This window comes from Lynx canadensis, chromosome A3 (assembly GCF_007474595.2).
Source record: "Lynx canadensis isolate LIC74 chromosome A3, mLynCan4.pri.v2, whole genome shotgun sequence".
NCBI classification, from domain to species: Eukaryota; Metazoa; Chordata; class Mammalia; order Carnivora; family Felidae; genus Lynx; species Lynx canadensis.
Window position 1 is genome coordinate 87,132,685 of NC_044305.1, and position 21,515 is coordinate 87,154,199.

Here is a 21,515-nt window from a genome sequence, read left to right on the forward strand (position 1 = left end):
CTTGCATTTGGTCTCATGGTTGGGTTGTGCCATGGGTATTCTGCTTCAGGGCCATGTGTCTTCTCTGGCCCACCAGACTGCAAGCTCCACAAGGAACAGGACAACAGCAGCTAATCTGGAGATGGCCTGTCACTCTAGGCTGCTGTTGTTTCAACAAGGAATAGGCAGCAAGATGCCAGACTGTACTCACCAGGCTGGATGCGGTGACTTCACTACAAGAAACTCCCTTAGGGCTAATCAGGAAGTGATCCTGTTCCTTGCTGACTCTCAGCTGGAAGGAAGACACATGTTGTCAGTGGCAAGGAGAGAGAGGGATCATTTCCAAGGACTCTCTCCTTGAATCCCCTCATCCCCTGAATCCACTGCATCTAAAACTTCCTCCCAGGAACCCTTATCTCCCTCCAGTACATGAGAGATGAAGAAGATCCAGCCTTTATTTGGAACTGGGGCAATGGACCTACAATAGGAATCTCCCAATGATCAGGGGTAGCCCTAGAAATAGGCTCCAGGAGTTCCTAGCTCCTTATCTAAAGAAGTGGCCACGAGTGACCACAATGGTTAGAAACCTTGAAAGGGCCCAGTGCATGACCATGCCAACAGCAGGAGTTCTCCCTTCCGATTTTGTCAGGGCCACACACAGTGCCCACCCCACTCCACGATGCTCTCCTCACCGTAACGTAGGTGTCGCTCAGCTGGGCCCAGCCATAAAGGTCTAAGAGACGGTACACGCTGCTGATCTTGCACCGCATGAGCCGCTCTCCCTTGGCCAGGTTCAAGGTGTCAGCTGTGTGGAGGTCATTGATGGGTGTCATCATGGAGAAGTCTGCAGGGAAACAGGGCGGGGACAGGGCAGCTCTCAGGGTCAGGGCTCCTGTCTGCCCCCCTTCCTTCCTTGCCTTAGTCCTCTCCAAATTCTCACTGGCACCACAACTGCACAAAACTTCCACAGGCAGGGAATTAAATATTCTTTGACTCTTACCCAGGGGGAGAATGTCCATAGAATGGATAGTTGTGCCCAAGTAAGTCTTCTGCTTATTCAGATAAAAATGGCATTGCTTTTGGTCAAAACTCATGGCAATATTCAAACCACAGAATGGAGAGTTCTCAGAATGCCAAGCCTACAATAAATCCTGAAGATGGACACTGAATAAAAGCAGAAGTAAGTTTCTGGGCATAAATAGGGATATATTTCACCAACTAGTTTTCATGAAGAAGTTCCTAATCATTAGACCTGCTATTATCATATTGTTTAAACTATATCATGTAATATAACTTCTCCTCTGCTTTAGAAACAGGGAAAATTAGAAAGCCAAGTCAGGCAGGAAGTCAATTCCTCAACCTTTTCTGACAAGTCATAAACTTCCAGAAGTCAGTATGGCTGGCTGAAAGGCTTCAGGCCTCAGGCAGGCCACATCTTTTCCCCTCTGGATGTGCAGTCCCTTGGTTACTTATGGTTCTTTCTGGGAATTTGGAGGGATGTGGAAAGGATTTGGAAATTGGCTTAGAAGATTTGATGGTCCTATCCTCAGGGCACCCAAAGGGTCTAGGAGGTGATGTCCAGTCTATCCCATTAAAAATGATGACTACTGCCTGCACACCTCCAGAAGGCATAAGAGGGTGTCTGAGACCAGCACTTCTGATTAGTATCCAGAAACCAATAAAAGAATCAATAGGAGAGGGTTCTGGCTTAAAATGATGTCTGGCTGGGAGCCTCCTGATGCTGCCTCTCCCAGCATCTCACTAAAAACTTTAATGGATTCAAATGCCCTTTAGAAGCTTCCACCATCTCAATAACCTCACTACTACACAATGTGATATATGTCCTATATCAGGTTTGCCATTCGTTGAAATGATGAGGTTGTTTGCAGAAGTGAGGGTGGATCAGGTGCTGTTGGGTCTATGTAAAGCAAACAGAACCAACCTCAAAACACCCCATGTCAGGAATATGCCCCCAGAAAGCCTGTGACCACCAGAGGGATACCTCCAGGGCATGTGTCCAGTAACCATGGTTGACAGAGAAAGAAGTGGTCCAAAGGCTCAGCTGAACTGGCAAAAAGAACAACAAAATTCTAAAGTCAACAATTTCTAATTGGAATTGACCAGTCTGGGATCCTTTCTTCCTCTCTGTGCATTCCCTAGACAAGCAATTACCTCTTTGCTTCATCCCTAGCAGCAAGAAGGGAGGGATATCAAAAGCAACCCCGCCCCCATATAAAGCCAGGCAAGAGGGGCTATCCACGATTTCTTGGAATCCTTCTTTTACAAATAACTATGGAGTCCCAGGGATGGCCAGGAGGCCAGAATAGGTCTAAAAACATGCCATCACATCTTCCGTGTCCTGTATCAGTGTCCCCCTTCCCCACTCCATGGAGCTTTGCTGTAAGGATTATCCCACCCACAGGCCCATGGTGGGAGAAGAGACCAGAAGCTTCCACCAGCAACTCAGAACCTCTGCTCTCAGGGTTTTAAGAGAAAGAATGCTTGTTCTGACCAGCTTCACAAAAGTTAGGATACTGAGTGCCAGGTTTATGACTTAGATCTAACCAAGCCATTTACTCAAGGGACCTAAGAAAACACAGAAAAAGATGAAAACTCACTAACCCCTCTGGGAAAGCTAAGACTGAAGGACACACTATTGCAAAAAAAAAAAAAGAAACCAAAATAAAAACACAGAACCACCACAAAATTCTAAGGCAAATGGAGCTGGACAAAGAACAACCTATCTGTGCGTGAATTCATGACTCTTGGAACCTCCCCTGTCCACAATCCCTGACTCAGATACCCTGGACATAGACTAATCAGATTTTCAGGCATCCAACTGTCTTTCTGACAGATGCTGGCCAGTGAGGCAGTGAGAATTCTGGTCAGCTCTATTTCTCTCCCAAAAGAAAGAGTATAAGGTCAGAGACATGAAAACGATGAGAAAAAATAGGATAGCTATGGAAGACAAAGACCAGAGAGTCAGCACACAGATAATTAGCATCAATATAACAGAAACAATTTCTGAACTGAAAAAGAGACCTGTGTAAATAAGTTATAAGGATTTACTACATGCCAGAGGGAAAAGTCCATGAAGGGAAAAAGCCTATAATTATATGCTTCCTGACACATTTCTGAAATACAAGGATAAGGGGAAAAAATGCACAAACACCTACAAAAAAATTTGGGTTACCTACAAAGTAACAAAAAAATAGCCTGTTTCAAATTTCTCTGCTAGAGCAAGAGATGCCAGAAGACAATGCTACAGGAGGTTTACTAACAAACAACACTAAAATAAAGTGACAGAAAGCAGGTAAAAAGAAAAGAGTCACCAAAACTATGCCCAGAAAATGTAAACAAAAATAAACAGAGATCATAATACTATTATCAAAATAGAAATCAGGGGAAGCACATCCTTTTGGAATATTCATCCTTGGCACCAAGAAGGGAGGTATAACAAAAGCATAAGGACCCCAGACAAAGCTAGGCAGCAGAGGTCACTGTTGGGAGGACCATTGTATACATTATCCTACATGAAATAAACCTATAATTCATAATGAAGCTACAGCTATAAAGAACACTTTTGCTTTGGATACCGTTTCAGCAAGGTACAAAGCAAAAGCCATCAGAAATACAAAGAGAAATGAACAGTAATCAAATACACAGAGGAAAACAACACAAATCTCACTTTTTATAAAATTGAAAATAATACATGAAGATACAGATTAAACACTATGCCCTAGAGATAGAATCTACATATCATTTAAAAATGATATTTGGGCACAAAGAAAATCTCAGTAAATCCCCAACATAGACATTAAATAGGCCACATTACCCAAACACAATGCAATAAAATTAGACATTATCAACAAACCTTTAAAACAATACAAATTAAACCACTTGGAAATGAGAAAGCACACTCCCAGACAGTTCTTAGAATAAAAATAAAATCAAAGCAGCAACTGCAAACTATCTAGAAATTAACAATAAAGGAAATACTGTGTCAAAATTAATGAGGTAAGACCAAACTTACATTCAGAGAAAAAAAATTCATAGCCTGAAATGTCTTTATTATTGAATTAGAATGAAAATAAAGTATTCGTTTTATTCTATTCCAGAAAAAAATATAAATATCAAAATAAACCAAAGAAAACTTTTGGAAAATAATTAATGAATAGAAAAACAAAATCAATGAATTGGGAAACTCGAAAATTAGTAGAACAAATACATAGATCCAAGAATTGGCTTATGCAAGATATACGAATAAACCAACATCTGGATTGGCTGTAAAAAGACAGGGGGAATACACAACACCAGAAATGAGAATGGGATGTCATCTCGTCCACAACTGAAAGTTTAAATGGTAGAAAGATGGTACATCACTCTAATAATTTTGAGACTCTCTATGAAATGAATCATTTCTTTAAAATATATGGCCAAAATTTACTCAGGACATAGCAAAATAAGTTTTTTAAAGACCCTAGATAAAACTGAGAAAACAAAATGTTATCAAAAATGTCGCCTATCTGGATGGCTTTACCAGTGAATAATAAATCTCCAAGGAGGAGAGACTTCCTATCTTATTTAAATTCCATCAGGACAGGGGCATCTGTGTGACTCAGTTGGTTGAGCATCCAACTCTTGATTTCAGCTCTGGTCATGATCCCAGAGTCCCGGGATCAAGCCCCATGTCCAGCTCCACACTGAGTGTGGAGCCTGCTTAAGATTGTCTCCCCCTCAGCCCCTCTCCTCCCCTCTAAAATAAAAACAAATAAATAAATAAATGCCATCAGGACAAAGAAAAGTACAGGGATCACCTGATTTATCTTATGAAACTATAGCCTTAATACCAATACTAAATGAGGACTGCACAAAAAGGGAATTTCTGACCAATCTCATGTATGAATATGCAAAATCCTCAATAAGTCTAGCAAATCAAATCTAGAAGAATATTTTCAGAAGAATGCATCAAGACCAGGAATGATTGATTTCAGGAACGAAAAAATACTTCAATATTCAGAAATCTATTAATATAATTCATCACATCACTAGTTCAAAGAAAGGAAAGTCAATAAATGCCCAAAATGCATTTTATAAACTCAGCATCCATTTCTGAGAAGAACCCATATTGAACTAGAATAAGAAGAGATTTCCTCAACATGATCACAAACTCAACTCTTCGGGTAAAGGGTTTCTATTAAAGTCAGAAACAAGACAAGAATGATTATTCTCTAATCTATTTTTAAACATCGTTCTGAGAGTTCTAATGAATACAGTGAGAAAACTGGAAAAAGAAAACAAAGGGTAAATGTTGAAATGAAGGATTCAAAATGAACATTATTTGCAGGTCATGGGATTTTTTTTAAATATACAAAACCCAAGAGAATTAACTGAGAAACTATTAGAATTTAAGAGTTCAACAAGAAGCTACTTTTCTGGTACTGGTAAGCTTCTGGTAAGAAGCTACTGGTGACAGCTATAACCAGAAAGAAAAGTGAGTGGAGAAAAAAATCATTTAAAATAACAAAGTTACATAAAATTTCCAAGATAAACTTAATAAGAAATTAGTAGGGACTATATGAAAAGAACTACTAACCTTCTCTGATGGACATTAAAAGAGGTAAAAAAAAAAAAAAAAAAAGCAAATAAACAGAAGACATACATCATCTCTGAACAGACTTGAAATTCATTCATGCAAATATTTTTAAAACACCTACTCTGTGACAGCTACTTTTCTAAGTCCAGGACACTACTCTAGGGTACAGCAGTGAACAAAGGATACAAATATCTTTTCTCCTGTGGAACTTATATTCTAATATAAAATTGTAAATTTATAAATTCTTCACCAAATGAATCCATTCAATACAATCCCAACCAAAATCCCAAAAGGGAATTTTTGAGGTAGATTGGCGGAGGGTGGCGGGGGGGGGGTGGTGTGGAACATGACAAATTCTAAAGTTATTTTTAAGAATAAACTGGCACAAATAGTTGAGGATATGACAAATAAATAATTAAGGGTATTTGTCCCATGAGATGATAAAACATGGGAAAGGCGTTTCTGAGTGTGTAATCAAAAGCAGAACACACAAAGGAAAGTACCGACGGATTCAGAATGTGATACAATTCTCAATTGTACTACAATTTACTACAAAAAGAAAATCATCCCAGTATGTATATGAAAATATATCCAACCTCATTAGTAATTAAGTAAATGCACATTAAAACACAAAGTGCTATTTATTGCCTATCAAATCAAAAAGATGAAACGAATGGCATAATACATACTATGCACAGATCAAGGTGCAGGAAATGGGCATGACTGCATTTTTTGTGGGAATGTAAATTGGTTCTTTCTTTCTCCAGGGAAATTTGGCATTATGCATTAACATCTTCAAAACATGCAAATTCTTTAATCCAGCAATTCTACTTCCAGCAATCTGTCTTTAGAAAATAGTCATAGAATAAATTGAAGAATTTATTGCATTGTTGTTCACAACAGCAAAAAATTGTAAACAACCTAAAAGTCCAAAAATAGGAAATTGGTTAAATGAACTATGGCATACTCAGCCATGCCACAGAATATGCATACCTCCACCAAACATTGTATTACAGAACCATGTTTTATTATGTGAAAAATTAGTCAAGATATGTTAAGCTATCAAATTTGCATATATAATGTGATTCCATTTTTGTTTTCTTAATTTATCTATGTTAAGAGAAAAAGGCTGGAAGGATATACACCAAAATATTGATAATAGTCATTTCTTGGTTGTAAGAACACAGTACAGTGATTTTTACTTCTCTTTCTTGAATTATTTTCCTAATTTTCAGTCATATTCCTGTATTTATGTTGTTGAGGGGAAGTATTTTTTTATTTTCTTTTAATGTTTATTGATTTTTGAAGGAAAGAGAGACAAAGTGTGAGTGGGGGAGGGCCACAGAGAGAGGGAGACACAGAATCCAAAGCAGGCTCCAGGCTCTGAGCTGTCAGCACAGAGCCCGATGCGGGACTCGAACTCATGAACTGCAAGATCATGACCTGAGCTGAAGTCGGACAATTAACTAACTGAGCCATTCAAGTGCCCCAAGTATTTTTTAATGTTTGTTTCTTAAAGGTTGTGGGCAGAGCTTCAGAGACTAGGAAAATGGTTTCATGCCCAGCTCTGGATGTTTGTGGCTCTTGTCTAGGGAGTCAGGTTGGTCTGTCCAGTGTGAGACTGAGACACTGGCTTCAGTGGCCTCCTCTCATCCCCATGACCCCATCTGCAAGGGAGTGGCTCCAGGAGACTGAGGAAAGAGCAGCCTGAGTCAGGGCCTGCTGCTAGAACACAAGGATTTTTCTTCGGTTCTGCACCTGTAACTAGAGTAAGGGAGCAGAATCCTCACTCCCCACTCCTGGTCGCTCAAGTAGAGGCCATGTAAGGGACTTTGAGCTGCAAAACGCTTCCCTTCATGCTAATCCACTTATGAGGGGGACTGGAAGAGTCACATAGAGGCTGCCCTGCCTCTCACAGCAGTGACACATGTCATCCCGTCCCCTCCCCCAGCAGAACGAGAAAAAGGTTTTCCTGTAAGTCATCCTCCCCATTCTATTTCTGGGCATCAGGAAGAATTCTTCTGTGGGTCTTTAAATCCAGCAGTCTCAGAAGCAGAGCCAGGTACCTCTTTGGCTGGTCCCCCAGGTCTGCGAACCCAGTTGCACCACTCACTCCGTAGCCTGGCAACCAACCCTCTCTTCCCCGCCCCACTTCCTCCACCTCTGCTCCTGGCAGCTCCCCAGCTCCCCACATACTCATGGAAGATGTTGGGAAGACTGCGTGGGAGGTGCTGGCCATGAAGTCCGCGATCTGCCGCAGGGCCCAGATGTTGGAGGAATTGTTCCCCTTCTTCATCTGCTCCTGGATGAGGCCTTCCAGCTCCTCCCTGAAAGACTGAAGCAGGCCCCAAGGCGCTGGTCCCCCCAGTGTGTCTCATGCAGGAGACTGAGGGCCCCTCTTCCAAGTGCCCACCCCTATCCCCTGGCTCAACTAGGCCAGGGCCACACATGGGATCCTCGGGCCCCAGAAAACACTGGGGGTTCCACAGGTACCTCAGGAGACCCCCCCCCCCACCCCGGACAAACTGCTGTTTGGGAAGCAAAAAGGAGATGTCCCCTGCTGTGTTCCCTTTGCCCTATGAAACGTAATCCAGATTCCAGGTCCTTCCTGGGTCTAAGTGACAGTCAAGACACACTCCCCATCACCCATCTGGACTTCCCCTACCCACCACCATCAGACTAAGGTGGCTTCACTTTAGTAATTGAGACATTTTAAAAAGCAGAACTGAATGAAAAAGTGTGCTATTGTCCCTGTCCAGTAGGCATGCCTATGGCTCTTCTAGGCCTCAGTTTCCTCATATATGGAAGGATTTGCTGTCCTCCCTGTAGCTTCCATTTCTGATGTCCTATGACTCTAAGCCTGGCTTTTCAGACCATAACTAAGACATGCCTGTCCACCAGGTGGCAGCAGGGAACACGCAGGAGGAAATAGGCATTGGTGAATCTATAAAAGGACAGAAGAAACGTGACCTCCTCATGTCCTCATTTCTTGCCTGGGAATAGAGTCCTATCCATTCAGGCCCCAAAACTTGGGTTGGTACTAACTCTGCCACTCCTACCACACCTGCCATCTCTCCTAGTCACAAGTTGGAGTTTTTCCATCATCTCAATGCTTTTAGTACCTGCCATATTCCTCCAGGCTCCTCACGTAGACACCTGTCACCCAAACCTCAGGATCATTACCTCAATGCTCCTCTGTGAGGTCTGAGCATTCACTGTGTGCTCTCAACCAGGGTCCCACACAGCCCACTACATGTCCTGGCCCTCCAAACCCCGTGGGGACTGGGGCAGACCCCCATCCCAGCAGGCACCTGGAGATGCCAGCTCCATCCTGAGCTTCCCAAGCCTTAGGATCATGCGCTGTTTCCTGAGGACCTCGCAGCTCTTGTGCCCTCACCCTCCCACTCCACAATGCTCTGCTGCCCCCACCCCCCACCCTGCCCAACCTGCATCAGCCTCCCACTCAGTGGTCCATTAGGTCCATGCTTTGTTCTTCTCAATGCACCACTTGTGGAAGGATGAGTTCTGTGTCCATGCCATGCAGGTACCAACTGACCTCAAGTCTGGGGCCATGGTAGGGTGATCGTGACTTGCCCTCTCTTGCCCGGCCCATATCTCTCTGTACCCTCCACTCTCTCCACCTCCTGGGGCTTCCAGACCCTCTTCACCTCTGCCCCATACGTGTCAACCTTCTTGCCCTGACAGTGAGTTCTTTGTGCTGTTCAAAAATGGGAGGCCTGAGCCTTCCACATGGCGCCCCCTGCTGGCCTCTGGTTTATACAAATATGCCTGTTAGTTCAGTGTTACAGCTTTGGTGGAAGACTGGAAACTGAGGCAGGGCTCCTGTCTTTCATACCCACCTCCTCCCAGTACCAAGCCAAGCCATCTGCACATAAACCAGGTTTTGCCATCCACCAGTGACTAGGGAGAGAATTAAATCCAGGGCCAGGCCCGTCAACGGGCTTAAAATTGCTAAGACGCTGAGCAAGTAGGAGTTCTATAGCTTTCAGGTTCACCCAAATGAATACGAGTTCCCCTCTCCCCTCCCTCCTCCTTCTCCTCTCCCACCCGCCTGGGGCGGACCTCCCTCACCGGGCTCTGCAGGATCATGGTGACGCGCTTCTTCTGCTCCATCAGGTTGAAGTCCTGTCGCAGGTCCGCTGCGCGACCGCGAAGGCGCAAGTATTCGGGGTCGTCCTCAGAAAAGCGGTCGAAGTACTGCTGCCCCTGCGGGGGCGGGGGGGAGGCAGCCTCTGGGACGGTCTCTTCACTCATTCTCCTGGTGGGTACGATCCACTCTTGGAAACCTACAAAGAGAAGAGAAGAGGGTGCTCCCAGTCGTAGTACAGTTTTCTAAAACAGAGGGGCTGGATTCGGTTGTATTCACACGCTGGAGGTGGCTATTTCCAGTAGGGTGTAAGCCAAGCAGCGGTTTGGACTGCAGTGCGCCGGCAGCTGCCTATCTATAGGGGGCGCTAACACATCATCGGACCAAGCGAAAATATGGCAGAGGCTCAGGCGTCTACCACCCTTCCCTCACTAACCTGCCCCGCTTAAACAGCAACACCCCGGTGGAAGTGGACAGTTTGGAATCCAGTGTATGACCTGAACATCTTTTGGAGCATTTCTATGATGCATATCTATATAGTGTAAACCTATATATTGGGAGTTAGTACTTACTAAAGTACTATATCTAGACCTGATCCCAGGAATGAGGACTAGGGCAGCCTTAGGAGAGTTGGACTGGGACCCCTTTTTAAGCATGCTTTTTTTTCCTAAGGTCTGAGGGCAAATATAGGAATGTCTTCTCTTACTATATTGGAGCCCTTCTGAAGAAGCAGACTCTGCAGTTCCAGCCTCTACCTCCCAGCTGTGGGACTTTGGCCACAGCAGTCTCCCTTTGTGTGTCAGCACCACTAGGCCTTCAAATCAAGGTTATGCCCCTTCAACACTCAGGCCAGCCTTACAGAGCTCTAGCCTTCTCCCTGTTGTGTGATCCCCTTCTCAGCAAGAGGGCCTTAACTGAGCAAGAATTAGCTTCTGAACACGAGTAGAGAGATGCCAACAAAAGAGCATTACAGGGGATCAGGACACTGGCTTTCATCCTTAACCTGCCCCTCCCTCACTTTACCTCCATGGGCTCACATTTGCATTCCATGAGGAGGTGGAATGCTCTCTTGTTCCCTCAGAGCACTCCTGCCTCCTCATCCTGATCTCTTCTTTCCCTTTGGCCCATTCTGTTAGCCCAAACCTTGACCTTCATGACAGCCAGCAGCTCATTACACAAGAAGCCTTGCTGACAGCTAGTAAAGCATATTCTTGTTGTCGGTGAGCTGTATGTGACTTCTTCCATCTTCTGTCAGGCCTCTACCCTCCACCTTATAGTTTCTGAGTGGGGCAGACAGGATGAAGCATTAGGTAATAGGTAAAGTGGGAATTCACCCCATCAGCCCAGAACACTCAGGTGATCTTTCTTCCTCTCCCTCTTCTTTCATTTTTCCTTCCTACCTTCGTTCCATTTTTTCCCTTCCTTCCTTCCTTCCTTCCTTCCTTCCTTCCTTCCTTCCTTCCTCCCTCCCTCCCTCCCTCCCTCCCTTCCTCCCTCCCTTCCTTCCCTCCCTCCTTCCATTCCTTCCTTCCTTCCTTCCTTCCTTCCTTCCTTCCTTCCTTCCTTCCTTCCTTCTTTCCTTCTTTTTCCCCTTTTGGGGAATAGCAAATGGCAAAGTTAAGGGAGGGAACATATGCAGAGTCCCTTAGCTTATTGCCTGAACCTGTGGCCTAAAGCAGTGGTTCTTAAACTTGGGTGCATGTTGAAATCTGCTGGGAAACTTGAAAAAATACTGATATCAAGGATTTTCATGTTATTAGTCTGCGGTGTGACCTGGACATCAGGATTTTTAAAAGCTCCCTGGGTGATTCCAATAGGCAGCCAGGTTGAAATACCACTGGCTAGATGTTAATAGTTGTACCATGTAATGGAAGGTATCCATCCCAGGTGTTGGCCATTTAGTATGCCAGCCAAAGATGGCACAAAGCCTCATCTTCTAACACTATTTCCAGGTGCCACTTCCCATGACTATCCACGTTCCATCCCCCAAGCCCAGTCACCACCTGCCACCATACACTTGACCTGGGACAGCAAGAGTGCTCTAAATGCCACCACAACCTGCTTTTACAAGTTTGCCAAACCATGACATCTCCTCTTAATTCTTTCACTAATTAATCATTTCCTTATAAATGCCCTCATCAGATCTCCCCCCAACCAGCATCATGCCTACCAGTCCTGTAGATGAGCTATTTGCCTGCAAGGGATGGAGTATGGGGAAGGCATCTTCTGGAAGTGGCAACAAAAACACCCAAAAAAAACAAAAAGCATTCTCTAAAGAAAGATTTGTAACGGATTTGGCAGAGTGCTAGAGTGGCTGATGTTGTGCTGAGTAACATTCAAGCCAGATTCTTCATTTAAGTAGAGAAAGTGATTGAGTCCATCATGGATGTTTCTGGTGGGATTAGCTATGGACTAGAAGCCAGAGTCTGCAGTATCCCCCCCCCCCCCCCCGTCATTCTCTAGCTGCATAGGCTTGGGCAAGTAGTAATTTCCCTCTTGGGGTCTCCTCTTGTCCGTCTCTAAATGAGGTAGTGAACAGAATGAACTCTGGAGCTCCTTCCAGCTGTACACCATATGGAGAGAGACAGATTCGTATAGAAAAGCAGAAGGATGGAGGATCTGGATTTCCGGAGCAAGAGACCTTCCTCGTGCATCCTCATATTCTCCCCTTCCCCCTGGGGCCTCTCCCTCAAGCCAGATGCCAGAAGAGAAACATCTGCAAAGAATACACATGACCTATTGACATTTGCCTTGTAGGTTCAAGTCAATCCCTTGAGCATAGGTTGAGTTAAGAATACTTCACCTCCACCACGCTCTCAGACAGCCTCATCCCTGCAACTTGGGCAGTAAGAAAAGGGACTGCAAGGACAAAGACAATGGGAGTGCATCAGAGCTGTGCACACACGCAGTCGCCACCCAGACTCTCCTGGGCAGACAGCACTGCAGACATTTTTCCAGAGGCACTGCCCCACCCTTTGTAATTCTCTTCGGCATTTTTGTAGCCCCAGTTTTTGATGTTATTTTAAAAACAAGCAGCCTTCTAATGAGTACAATGGATGTGCACATGGGGATGAGCTCCCTGTGTTCCTTATGACTCCAGGTCCCACCAGAGGCTGACTCTCTTTCCTTCCCCTTGGAGTGGCTGCATTCCCAGGAATGGGTCTGTGAAGGCTTGAAGTAGCATTATCCTCCCTGAAGCATGAGGAACAAAAAAGTTCAGGTTCTGCTGGACAGGAACCCATATCACCATGCCCCCAACCCTGCTTTCACTTCTCAGAGCCCATCCCAGAAGGTTACTCCAGAGATGCTCCAATGGGACTGGGTTAGAAAATGGAAGCCCTGACTCCCTCACCATGACAACAGGGGGCAGAGAAAACCACACTTTGACTTTGTGAACCAGAGGCATTCTTTTGTGCTCCTTCTTTTCCTTCTAAAATGTTACATAGGTGACCAAATTTACGTGCAGTGTGGCTTAGTGGTTAAAATCAGGGACTCTAGGGGCGCCTGGCTGGCTCAGTTGGAGTAGGTGACTCTTGATCTTGGAGTTATAAGTTTGAGCCCCACATTGGGTGTAGAGATTACTTAAAATTAAAATCTTTTTTTTTTTTTTTTTTAAGCATGGACTCTGGAATAAGAACATGATGAGTTCCAATCTTAACTGTGCCACTTATTAGCTATGTGATCTTGTTGGGCAAGTTACCTAACCTCTCCGTGCCTCAGTTTCCCCATATACAAAATGGGGATTGGAACTATTTACCCACCTCCTCAGGCTGTTTTGAGGATCTAGATGAGTTAATGTATGTAAAGAACTTAAAATAGCACCTGGTGTATATCGAGTGCTCTTAAGCATTTGCTCTTATTATGTGTTGTTTGGGGCTAGAATCATTACAGCATTAGGAACTCAAGTAATGAGAGGCTTATGATTCAACTGTAAACAGGTGCATATCAAGTACTGTAATTATATGTTGTAGTCCAAAAAACTAACTCAATCTTGAGCTATATTAACAAAAAGAACATCCAGAAAAAGACTGATGAGATTGAGTCGTTCTCTGACCAGAGAGTGGGAACATGTCAACCTGGAGATCACAAAAGCAGGATGGTGACCATCAGAGGCAAGCGCTTGTTGGGCCAGGTGTGACATCATAAAGAATGTATCTGGCCTTTGTCCCCAGTTCCTGGCACAGAGCTTCAAAAAGCCTTGAGATTTCTAAAATATCCAAAAAACATGAAGAGGGTCTTTTGTTATTCATAATGAGTCCATCTCATCAAACCTGAATTTATGCTAATGAGGTGACTTATGGCTGGCCCTTAGATGTTTCAAGGGAGGGACTGGCCAGCAAGAAGGACCAAGCACATGATTAGAGGGTTGGAACTTCAGCCCCATTCCCAACCATGGAGGACAGGAGGGGAAGGAGATGGAGTTCAATCAAGTGGCAGATGATTTAAACAACTATGCCTAGTACTAATAAAGCCCCCGTCCCCAGTGGTGCCCCCCATTAAAAATCTCTGGACAGCAAGGCTTAGAGGAGCTTCCTGATTGGTATGCTGGGATGGTGAGACACCCAGATTCTACAAGGAGGGGGCACGGATGCTCTGCACCAATCCCCCACCCTCCCCATGTTCTGCCTTATGCATCACTTCTATTTCACTGTTCCTGAGTTGAATACTTTATAGTAAAACTGTAATCACAATTATAGTGAGTTCTGTGAGTTGTTACAGTGAATTAGAGACTAAAGAGGGAGCGTGGGAACCCTCAAATTTATACCCAAGTAAGTCAGAAGTACAGTGGCAGAGGAAGGGCAGAGAGAGAGGGAGACAGAGGATCTGAGGCAGGCTCTGTGCTGACAGCAGAGAGCCCGACGGCAGGGCTTGAACTCAAGAACCGTGAGACCATGACCTGAACCGAAGTCAAATGCTTAACTAACTGAGCCACCAAGGTGCCTCAAGTGTGGGCAATTTTATTGCTGACCTTGCCCTTTACTTGTGGTAGTTAACCTGTGTGCCCTTTAACTCAGTGTAGTGTCAGAATTGAGCTGAACTGTAGGACACCCCATTTGCATCAGAGAATTGGTGACAGGACAGCACCAGGTAACTTCTATTTATGATTCATTTTCATTCCCAGGATGCTTCCATAGGACAGATGTTATTGTCACAGTTTTACAGATAAAGAAAGTGAATTGCAGAGAGGTTAACTAACTTGCCTGAGATCACACAGATAACAGTGAGGTCAGGATTTCAACCAGGACTGTCTCTGGCTCCAGATCCTGCATTCCTCCACCCCAGTTGTCCCCAGATGTCTGTTAGGCTGCCATGTGGAAGAGGGAGGAAACTGATTCCTTAGAGACTCCAGGGCCAGAATTAGGTGGGCAGATTTTAGCTGAGGGTACAAGGGGAAACTTTGTACCAGCAGGAGCTCCTCAGGAACAGGAAGATGGGACAGGCTGCTTTGTCAGGTGGTGTCTCTCTCCTTGGAGCTCCGTGACTACAGGATTCTGTAGAGGGGCTTCTGCCTCTTCCAAGGGGATTGCACTAATGACCACTAAAGTCCTTCAGAGTTCATGGGAGCTCTCGAGTCAGCAGGACTGGGGGAGTTCATGGCAATGACTTGAGAAACTGGAAGCTCATCCTGGTGAGATGACCTCAACCAAAAAGCCTGCCTCACTCCCTGTAACCACCCAAAACTGCTGACAAATTACCGGGAGGCTGGACCAGCCTTGTCCCAGGCTGCTGCTTCTCAGTGCTCGGCCCGTGCACCCTGCTTCGTTCTCAGGGACTCCAATCACATCTACAGGATTTCAAACATCTGGGTGGAAGCTGAAAAACACAAACAACAAATATCAGGGTCTTGTCTGCACCACCAGGACTCCTCATCCTGTTTTTGTAGCACCATTAGGTGCTGATTTATTTTAAGGACTGTTAAGAAATTCTTTAAAATGAAGTAGAAATGAAATTTTAGTTTAAAAGCAAATTATACCTATGAAAAGAAGTAAAGAAATCTTCATTATCTTGACAAATGGGATCAAAACTCCTTTCAAAGAGAGGAATTGGAAAATCTCTTTGCTGAGTGTTGGCTTCAAGGAACAGGGGAGAGAAGTTGCTCTACACAGTGGAGGGACACCGTGGAACTCCCGAATGAGCCCAGAGGGATCACGGGCTGCTAGGCTGGAAGGCATATGACCCCTTCCTCACACCCCCCAATACTTCACTAACAGCTACTCAACTCACAGACATGGGTATGAGAAAATTTTGGGCACAGCCAAAGAAGCAGGAGAAACCTGAAGAATATCACACCCCAGGAAAGTGGAAGGGTTTTGGAGGTGCACAGGCTATGAATTGGTGGATTCAAGACAATTTCACTGAGAATTCAAGGGGAAGAGAAGCCCCCAGCTGATACCTGGGGAACTGTCATGAAATACCCCTGAAGGAGGAATGGAAAGTTTTGAAAGTCTTACAAACAAGGATGAGTTACTACTCCAAAAATCCTGGGGATCAAGGTCTTCAAAAAACACGTAGTTTTCCATTTTCACTCGGGCAATGTTCACTTGTTCACTTGTTGCTCAGAGCAAGGATGCTTGTCTCCCCCAGAGATGGCAGCATCCCAGACACCAACTCCTATTCCCACCATGGCCCCAGGCCCAGTCCCTGACTGTCCTGCCTCACTGGCCAGCTCAGCTCCATCCCTGACCCAGTACTGCCCACAGCAGAGCATCTGGGAAGACTTGACTTACCACTGAGGGACAGGGAGATTGCATCTTGGTAGTTACTGTGTGCCTGAGGGAGTCCGGGACACTGCATGCCCGCTGAGGCACAGCTTCCTTCTCAGCCCGGCTGGGGTACCCTGGGCTCAGCAATTCAGTACTGTGATGGCCTATGAGCCCAGTCTTGACGCTCACGGCTCTAGTTAGGGACCTGGCAGTTGCTTCCATAACCTATTCTCTATGCTCTGCACGTCCAACTGCCAGCTGGGGTCCTCTTCCCACTAGTTTTATTTTTAGGCAGAACAGGGCCATGGCCACCACCTGATGCTGCTTCTGTCCAACATCTACCAACATGGAAGGGACCCTCCCTTCCAGGGCTGTCTAGCTCTAGGGCAGGGCTCGCTGACAACTCTGGATGCTATTCTTTTTTTTTTTTTTTAAGTTTGTTTATTTTTGAGAGAGAGAGAGAGAGGGGGAGGGAGAGAGCAGGGGAGGGGCAGGGAGAAAGGGATACAGAGAATCCCAAGCAGGCTCCACACTGTCAGTACGGAGCCTGATGCGGGGCTTGAACCCACTAACCATGAGATCATGACCTGATCCAAAACCAAGAGTCAAATGCTTAATTGACTGAGCCACCCAGGTGCTCCTTTGCTATTCTTTTACAGGTGGCCATTGATGTCCCATAAGGACCAATCTTGCAGCCTCGTAAATTGTCTTATCCAAAGCACAAGCTTCTTCCCCATCCCCAGCAGCCCATGCCACAGGGTATGAGATATGAGGTATACTTTAGTGGCCATAACCTGCTAAGATTTGGATTTTCAGAGTCTGAGCTATTAATTGTATCCACTGAGAAAACTAATATTTTGCCCCCAGAAGTGACCTGTGTCATTCATGTAAGAAGACAGACATCTTTCCCCCAGATAAGTGGACCCTGAAAATAATAATTTCCATCCTAATCTCTGTTGGTGTTGAAATTCCACTATTAGAGTTTCATTCCATAGGTTGTAGTATTATCCCCTGATTAAAATGAAAATAGGCCTGAAAGATATCATAGGCAAATATTGCAAAATATTCCCCTGCGGTACCAAAACTATCAGATCTCTGACTGTACAGTCAGGCTGAGCAGGGCCGGGACAGGCACCATATGAACAAGTCTTAATGAGAAAAAGGTGTGATGCCAGGGCCACTCAGAAGGGTCTAGCAATTGGGGCAGGGCTGCCACCCTGAATGGACCTCAAGGGACCCCGGTCTGACAACTCTCTGAAGAGAGATGATAAGATCCAGGCTTTTAGCCAGCACACAAAGCCCCATGAATCTCTCAGTGCCTGCCCCCACCCTCCCTGCCTCTCATGGGTGCTCGGAGGCTGTGCCCAGGACCTAGAAGGCACCAGGCTGGTTCCCAACTCTATGCCTTTGTCCGTGCTGATCTCTCCCTGGAGAACTCTTTCCTCTTTGCCTTCTCCCTTCAGCTCTCCTCTTCAGCTCTTTGTCCTTTCCTCCAGGAAGCCTCCCCGCCACACCCCTATCCCTTAGGCTCTCCCATCATCTTTCCTCACCTCTTTTGTTCCACTTACAATCTGACAGCAACAGACTATTACCATGAGCTCCTCAGCAGGCAGGGCCTGTGTCTTTGGCATTTCTCTTTTTCCCATGTTGCCACAAGACGTGGTGCCAGTCAGATGCTGAATGAATGTTAGTTGAACCAAAACTCAATTAACAGTACTTTGGAAGTTCAGCCAGTTCGGCAAAGCAGCACTGTCCAGGTCCTGGGGTGCCAGAGGTGAGAGAGGCTCTAGGCCCTAGGGGAGCTCATGGACAGTGTGGGGAAACAGAGCCCTAAGCAGCCTATTTCATGGTAAGGTGCTGAGTGTTAACGGAAGCACATATGGCAGGCTCCCTAGTGCCCAGATCACCTCCTTTAAAACAAAATGTTCTTTTGTTGTACAACCCAAATGGCTGGGCCCCCTCTGGCAGCCAATCTTCCTACCTATTTTGAGGCAGAATTCTAGCAATTGACCACAACTCTTTAACAAATCCAATTCCACATTATAACACTGATTATGGGGAGACAGAGGAGAAAGCAATATGCACCACATACCACCAGCCACAATCCCCTTGGCTCTCCACAATTCAGCCCTGCCCCCTTATCTGTCTCTCTCACCTCTGCCCTCTAGCAGCCCTTCTCCTGCCCCCATCCCAGGACCCTTGATTCTGTGCTCAGGGGAGCCCTGAGGCTCCCTCTCAGTATCCCCAGTTTGTATCCTCACACCCTTGACCCCTACTCGGCAAAGACTCTGCCTGGGGTTTCATCCTCCTAGCAGAGCAGCTGGGGACTGCAAATCACGAAAGATGCTCTCTGTCACAAGTTATTTTCCTCACTGTCCCACCGAACACCAGGTGTTTGTAATCACTCGAGTATAAAACCACATTTCTATGGGTCATTCTTAACTGCTCTAAAAGGAACAGAAGGTCTAGAAGGAAAGTAACAGATGCCCAAGTTGTCTGACCTTTTGTTAGAAGCTGTTTGAGCTCCATGTGCACCTAAGAGAGGTGGGTGCCTGTCTCCTGCCCCTTCAGCGGGAGGTATCAAACAGGAACAGACAGTCTGAGCACCCTGGGCCCAAAATGGAAAGATGCTGCAAGCAATCACTTCCAGCTACCCCCATCACCACCATGGGCATGGACTCCCCTGGGGTGGTCCCAGCCCTGGAAAGCCCTAGGCCCCCAGCCCCACAGCACACCATTTGCTCCAAGCCTTAGACCAAGTCAGAACCCAAGCTCACCGATCCTTGAGACTTCCAGAAGGGAGGGAGGAGCCGGTCATGGCTTTGCTGCGGTTACTTTGCTAAGTAAATGGAGACTGCTGAACAAGGGGCTGGACCACACCCTGCCTGGTCTGTTCAGATAAAGAGAAAGCTCGCAGCTCTCCATGGTGGGATTATGGGTGAAGCTTATCATCAGCTTCTTCATACGGTTCTGAATTTCCCAAGTTTTACATTAGGTATCAACTGCTGTGACCATTTAGGACAAAAATAGTTTAAAAGAAGAAGAGGAGAAGGAGGAAGGAGAGAAATGGTAAAGTCTCTCTCTATCCATCTCTGGAAACCCCCTTGGCTGGAAGAACCCTTTAATCTCCTGCTACAGGTCTAAGAAGTGCTCATTTCTGAGCATCCCTGATGCATCTTTTCCTAGCAAAGTCCAGTGAATTTTAAAAGCCCTTTAGTAAAGGGCCCCAGACCTAATGGTTGGTAGGCACTTTTTTCCATTCTTCTATCATCTAGAAATTGTGCTGCTGTGGAATGAATGGACCCAGTATTTTTTCTCACCGCTTGAAATCAGTCCCATTGCCCCTCGCTAGACAAGCACAATTATTTGTTCAGTACCTATTGGTGCCCAAGAATGAGCATGAACTGAAATTGGGCATGAGAGGAAAGATTTCCAAAAGAAATGAGATTTGGCCCCTGCCTGCTAGAGGCCTACAGTCATAGTGAAAAATGTGAATACAAATGTAGATAGATAGAATAACAAGCATTGAACACATACTTTCAGACCACCTCTGAAATGACGATCTCTCTCATATTTTATATATATATATATATATATGTATATATGTATATATATATATATATATATATATATATATATATATGTATATATATGGACCGAAGTTCTGAGTTAGATATTGAAGGAAGACATTATTCAATCAACAGAATTCGGGCTATTAAAGCCAAATAGGCACAGTTGTGCTGGGCCCTTCTCATTGACACTGCAGTGAAGGGCTTATCTTCCTGGATTTCAGGTGAGGAAATTGAGGCTCCAGGAAATGGGGTGGCCTGATCAGGGCTACAGAGCTATTGAAGGGCAGAGGATAGTTTGAACCCATCTGGTTCCAGAACCTGGTCTCTCTTTTCACTTCGCCATGATTCCCTCCCCTCCTCCAAATGAAGATGAACACATGCAAGGGTCCTGGTAGGAAGGTGGGGAATGGAAAACAGCAAATAGCAAAAGCCCAAGGCCCAGGCTTCATATTCTTCAAAGAAGCCAGGCCCTTAAAGGATCATTTTGTTTCCTATTTCTGGCATGGTGACACCAAAGGATATGATTCCCAATCCCTGCGCTCAAAAGGCCCACAATGTAGTTGAGGCAGGGACAGTTCATAAAGCAATCATTGCAATACTAGGGGGCCAGTGCTCTAGTGGATCCTCATGAACCATGGAGTTCCAGGGAGGTCCCCACCTTGGGTCTCCAGCATTAAGCTTTAATCCACTTGTCAGATGTCTGCCACCAATCACAAAAACATGTGGACTTCATGCCTTCAATGAAGAGGAAAGAAAGGGGGATTCAGGAATTCCTGGTGATGCAGAGACAATGCTGAACTAGCAGGAAGGCTGGGTTCAGCCTTCAAATAGTCCCTTCAGTGAAAAGGTCAGCCAAACTTGCACACTCTGTGGATAAAAGCTCATCAAAAAGACTGTCTAATTGAACTGACATGTCCTCTGATTCACTGTTCCACACCTCAGGCTGTCCTAGAATCCAGTCACAGATACTTTTAAGCAGTCATCTTGTCTACCTTTGGCTTCTGGCAAGACTATACCTAAGACCAATGGGGCTATATTTTGAAAAGCTTCACCTCTGTCAAGTTCAAACATAAAACATTTGGTTCTGCTTTTTTTGGCCTAATCTGAGAGCATGTGTTCTTCAATAGGAAAGTAAAATGTAACTCATTGAATCATGTGGCAGGACTATCCTTGCCCCCAGCCCCACCTCCAGCCAGGAAATCCAGAAAACAGCTATTGGGTGATGTGCCCTTCTATGTCTAATAAAGTTCTACAGCCACAGAGATGAAAATAAATGCTCTTTTAGCACATTAAAGCCAGAATTGTCTTGTTTTTTCCATTGGTGGTGTTGGGAGGGTTTTCCTCACTAACTGGGCATAAGAGAAAATTATAAGAACACCTTGCACCTAGGACTAGAAGGGGATCTGACACCATCTCTCCTCTCTCCAGACTAAAGAAACTAAAACTTCACAACCCCGGCGAGAAGACTTTGTAGCCCCAGGAAGAAGGGATGGTGAAGAAGTGTTAAAGGGCAGAGGGTCTAAAGGCTCACATGGAGAACTCTACTGGCCTCTAGA

General features: G+C 45.3%; 1 protein-coding gene across 4 annotated transcripts in view; it reads right to left on the reverse strand.

Moving 5' to 3' along the window:
* The window catches only part of ADD2 (adducin 2), a 101,271-nt gene that overhangs the window by 28,583 nt on the left and 51,173 nt on the right, over positions 1 to 21,515 (reverse strand). For 2 of the 4 annotated variants that reach the window (XM_030310789.1, XM_030310786.1), the window contains exons 1-6: positions 19,165 to 19,269; positions 15,380 to 15,497; positions 9,668 to 9,882; positions 7,772 to 7,910; positions 672 to 823; positions 191 to 271 (exon numbers count right to left, since the gene is read on the reverse strand). In XM_030310789.1, the coding sequence (XP_030166649.1) occupies positions 191 to 271; positions 672 to 823; positions 7,772 to 7,910; positions 9,668 to 9,850 (555 nt within the window). In that variant the 5' untranslated portion in view covers positions 9,851 to 9,882; positions 15,380 to 15,497; positions 19,165 to 19,269. Of the gene's footprint in view, positions 1 to 190; positions 272 to 671; positions 824 to 7,771; positions 7,911 to 9,667; positions 9,883 to 15,379; positions 15,498 to 19,164; positions 19,271 to 21,515 lie in introns of those variants that run through there. The other 2 variants (XM_030310790.1, XM_030310787.1) reach the window with 2 other exon arrangements.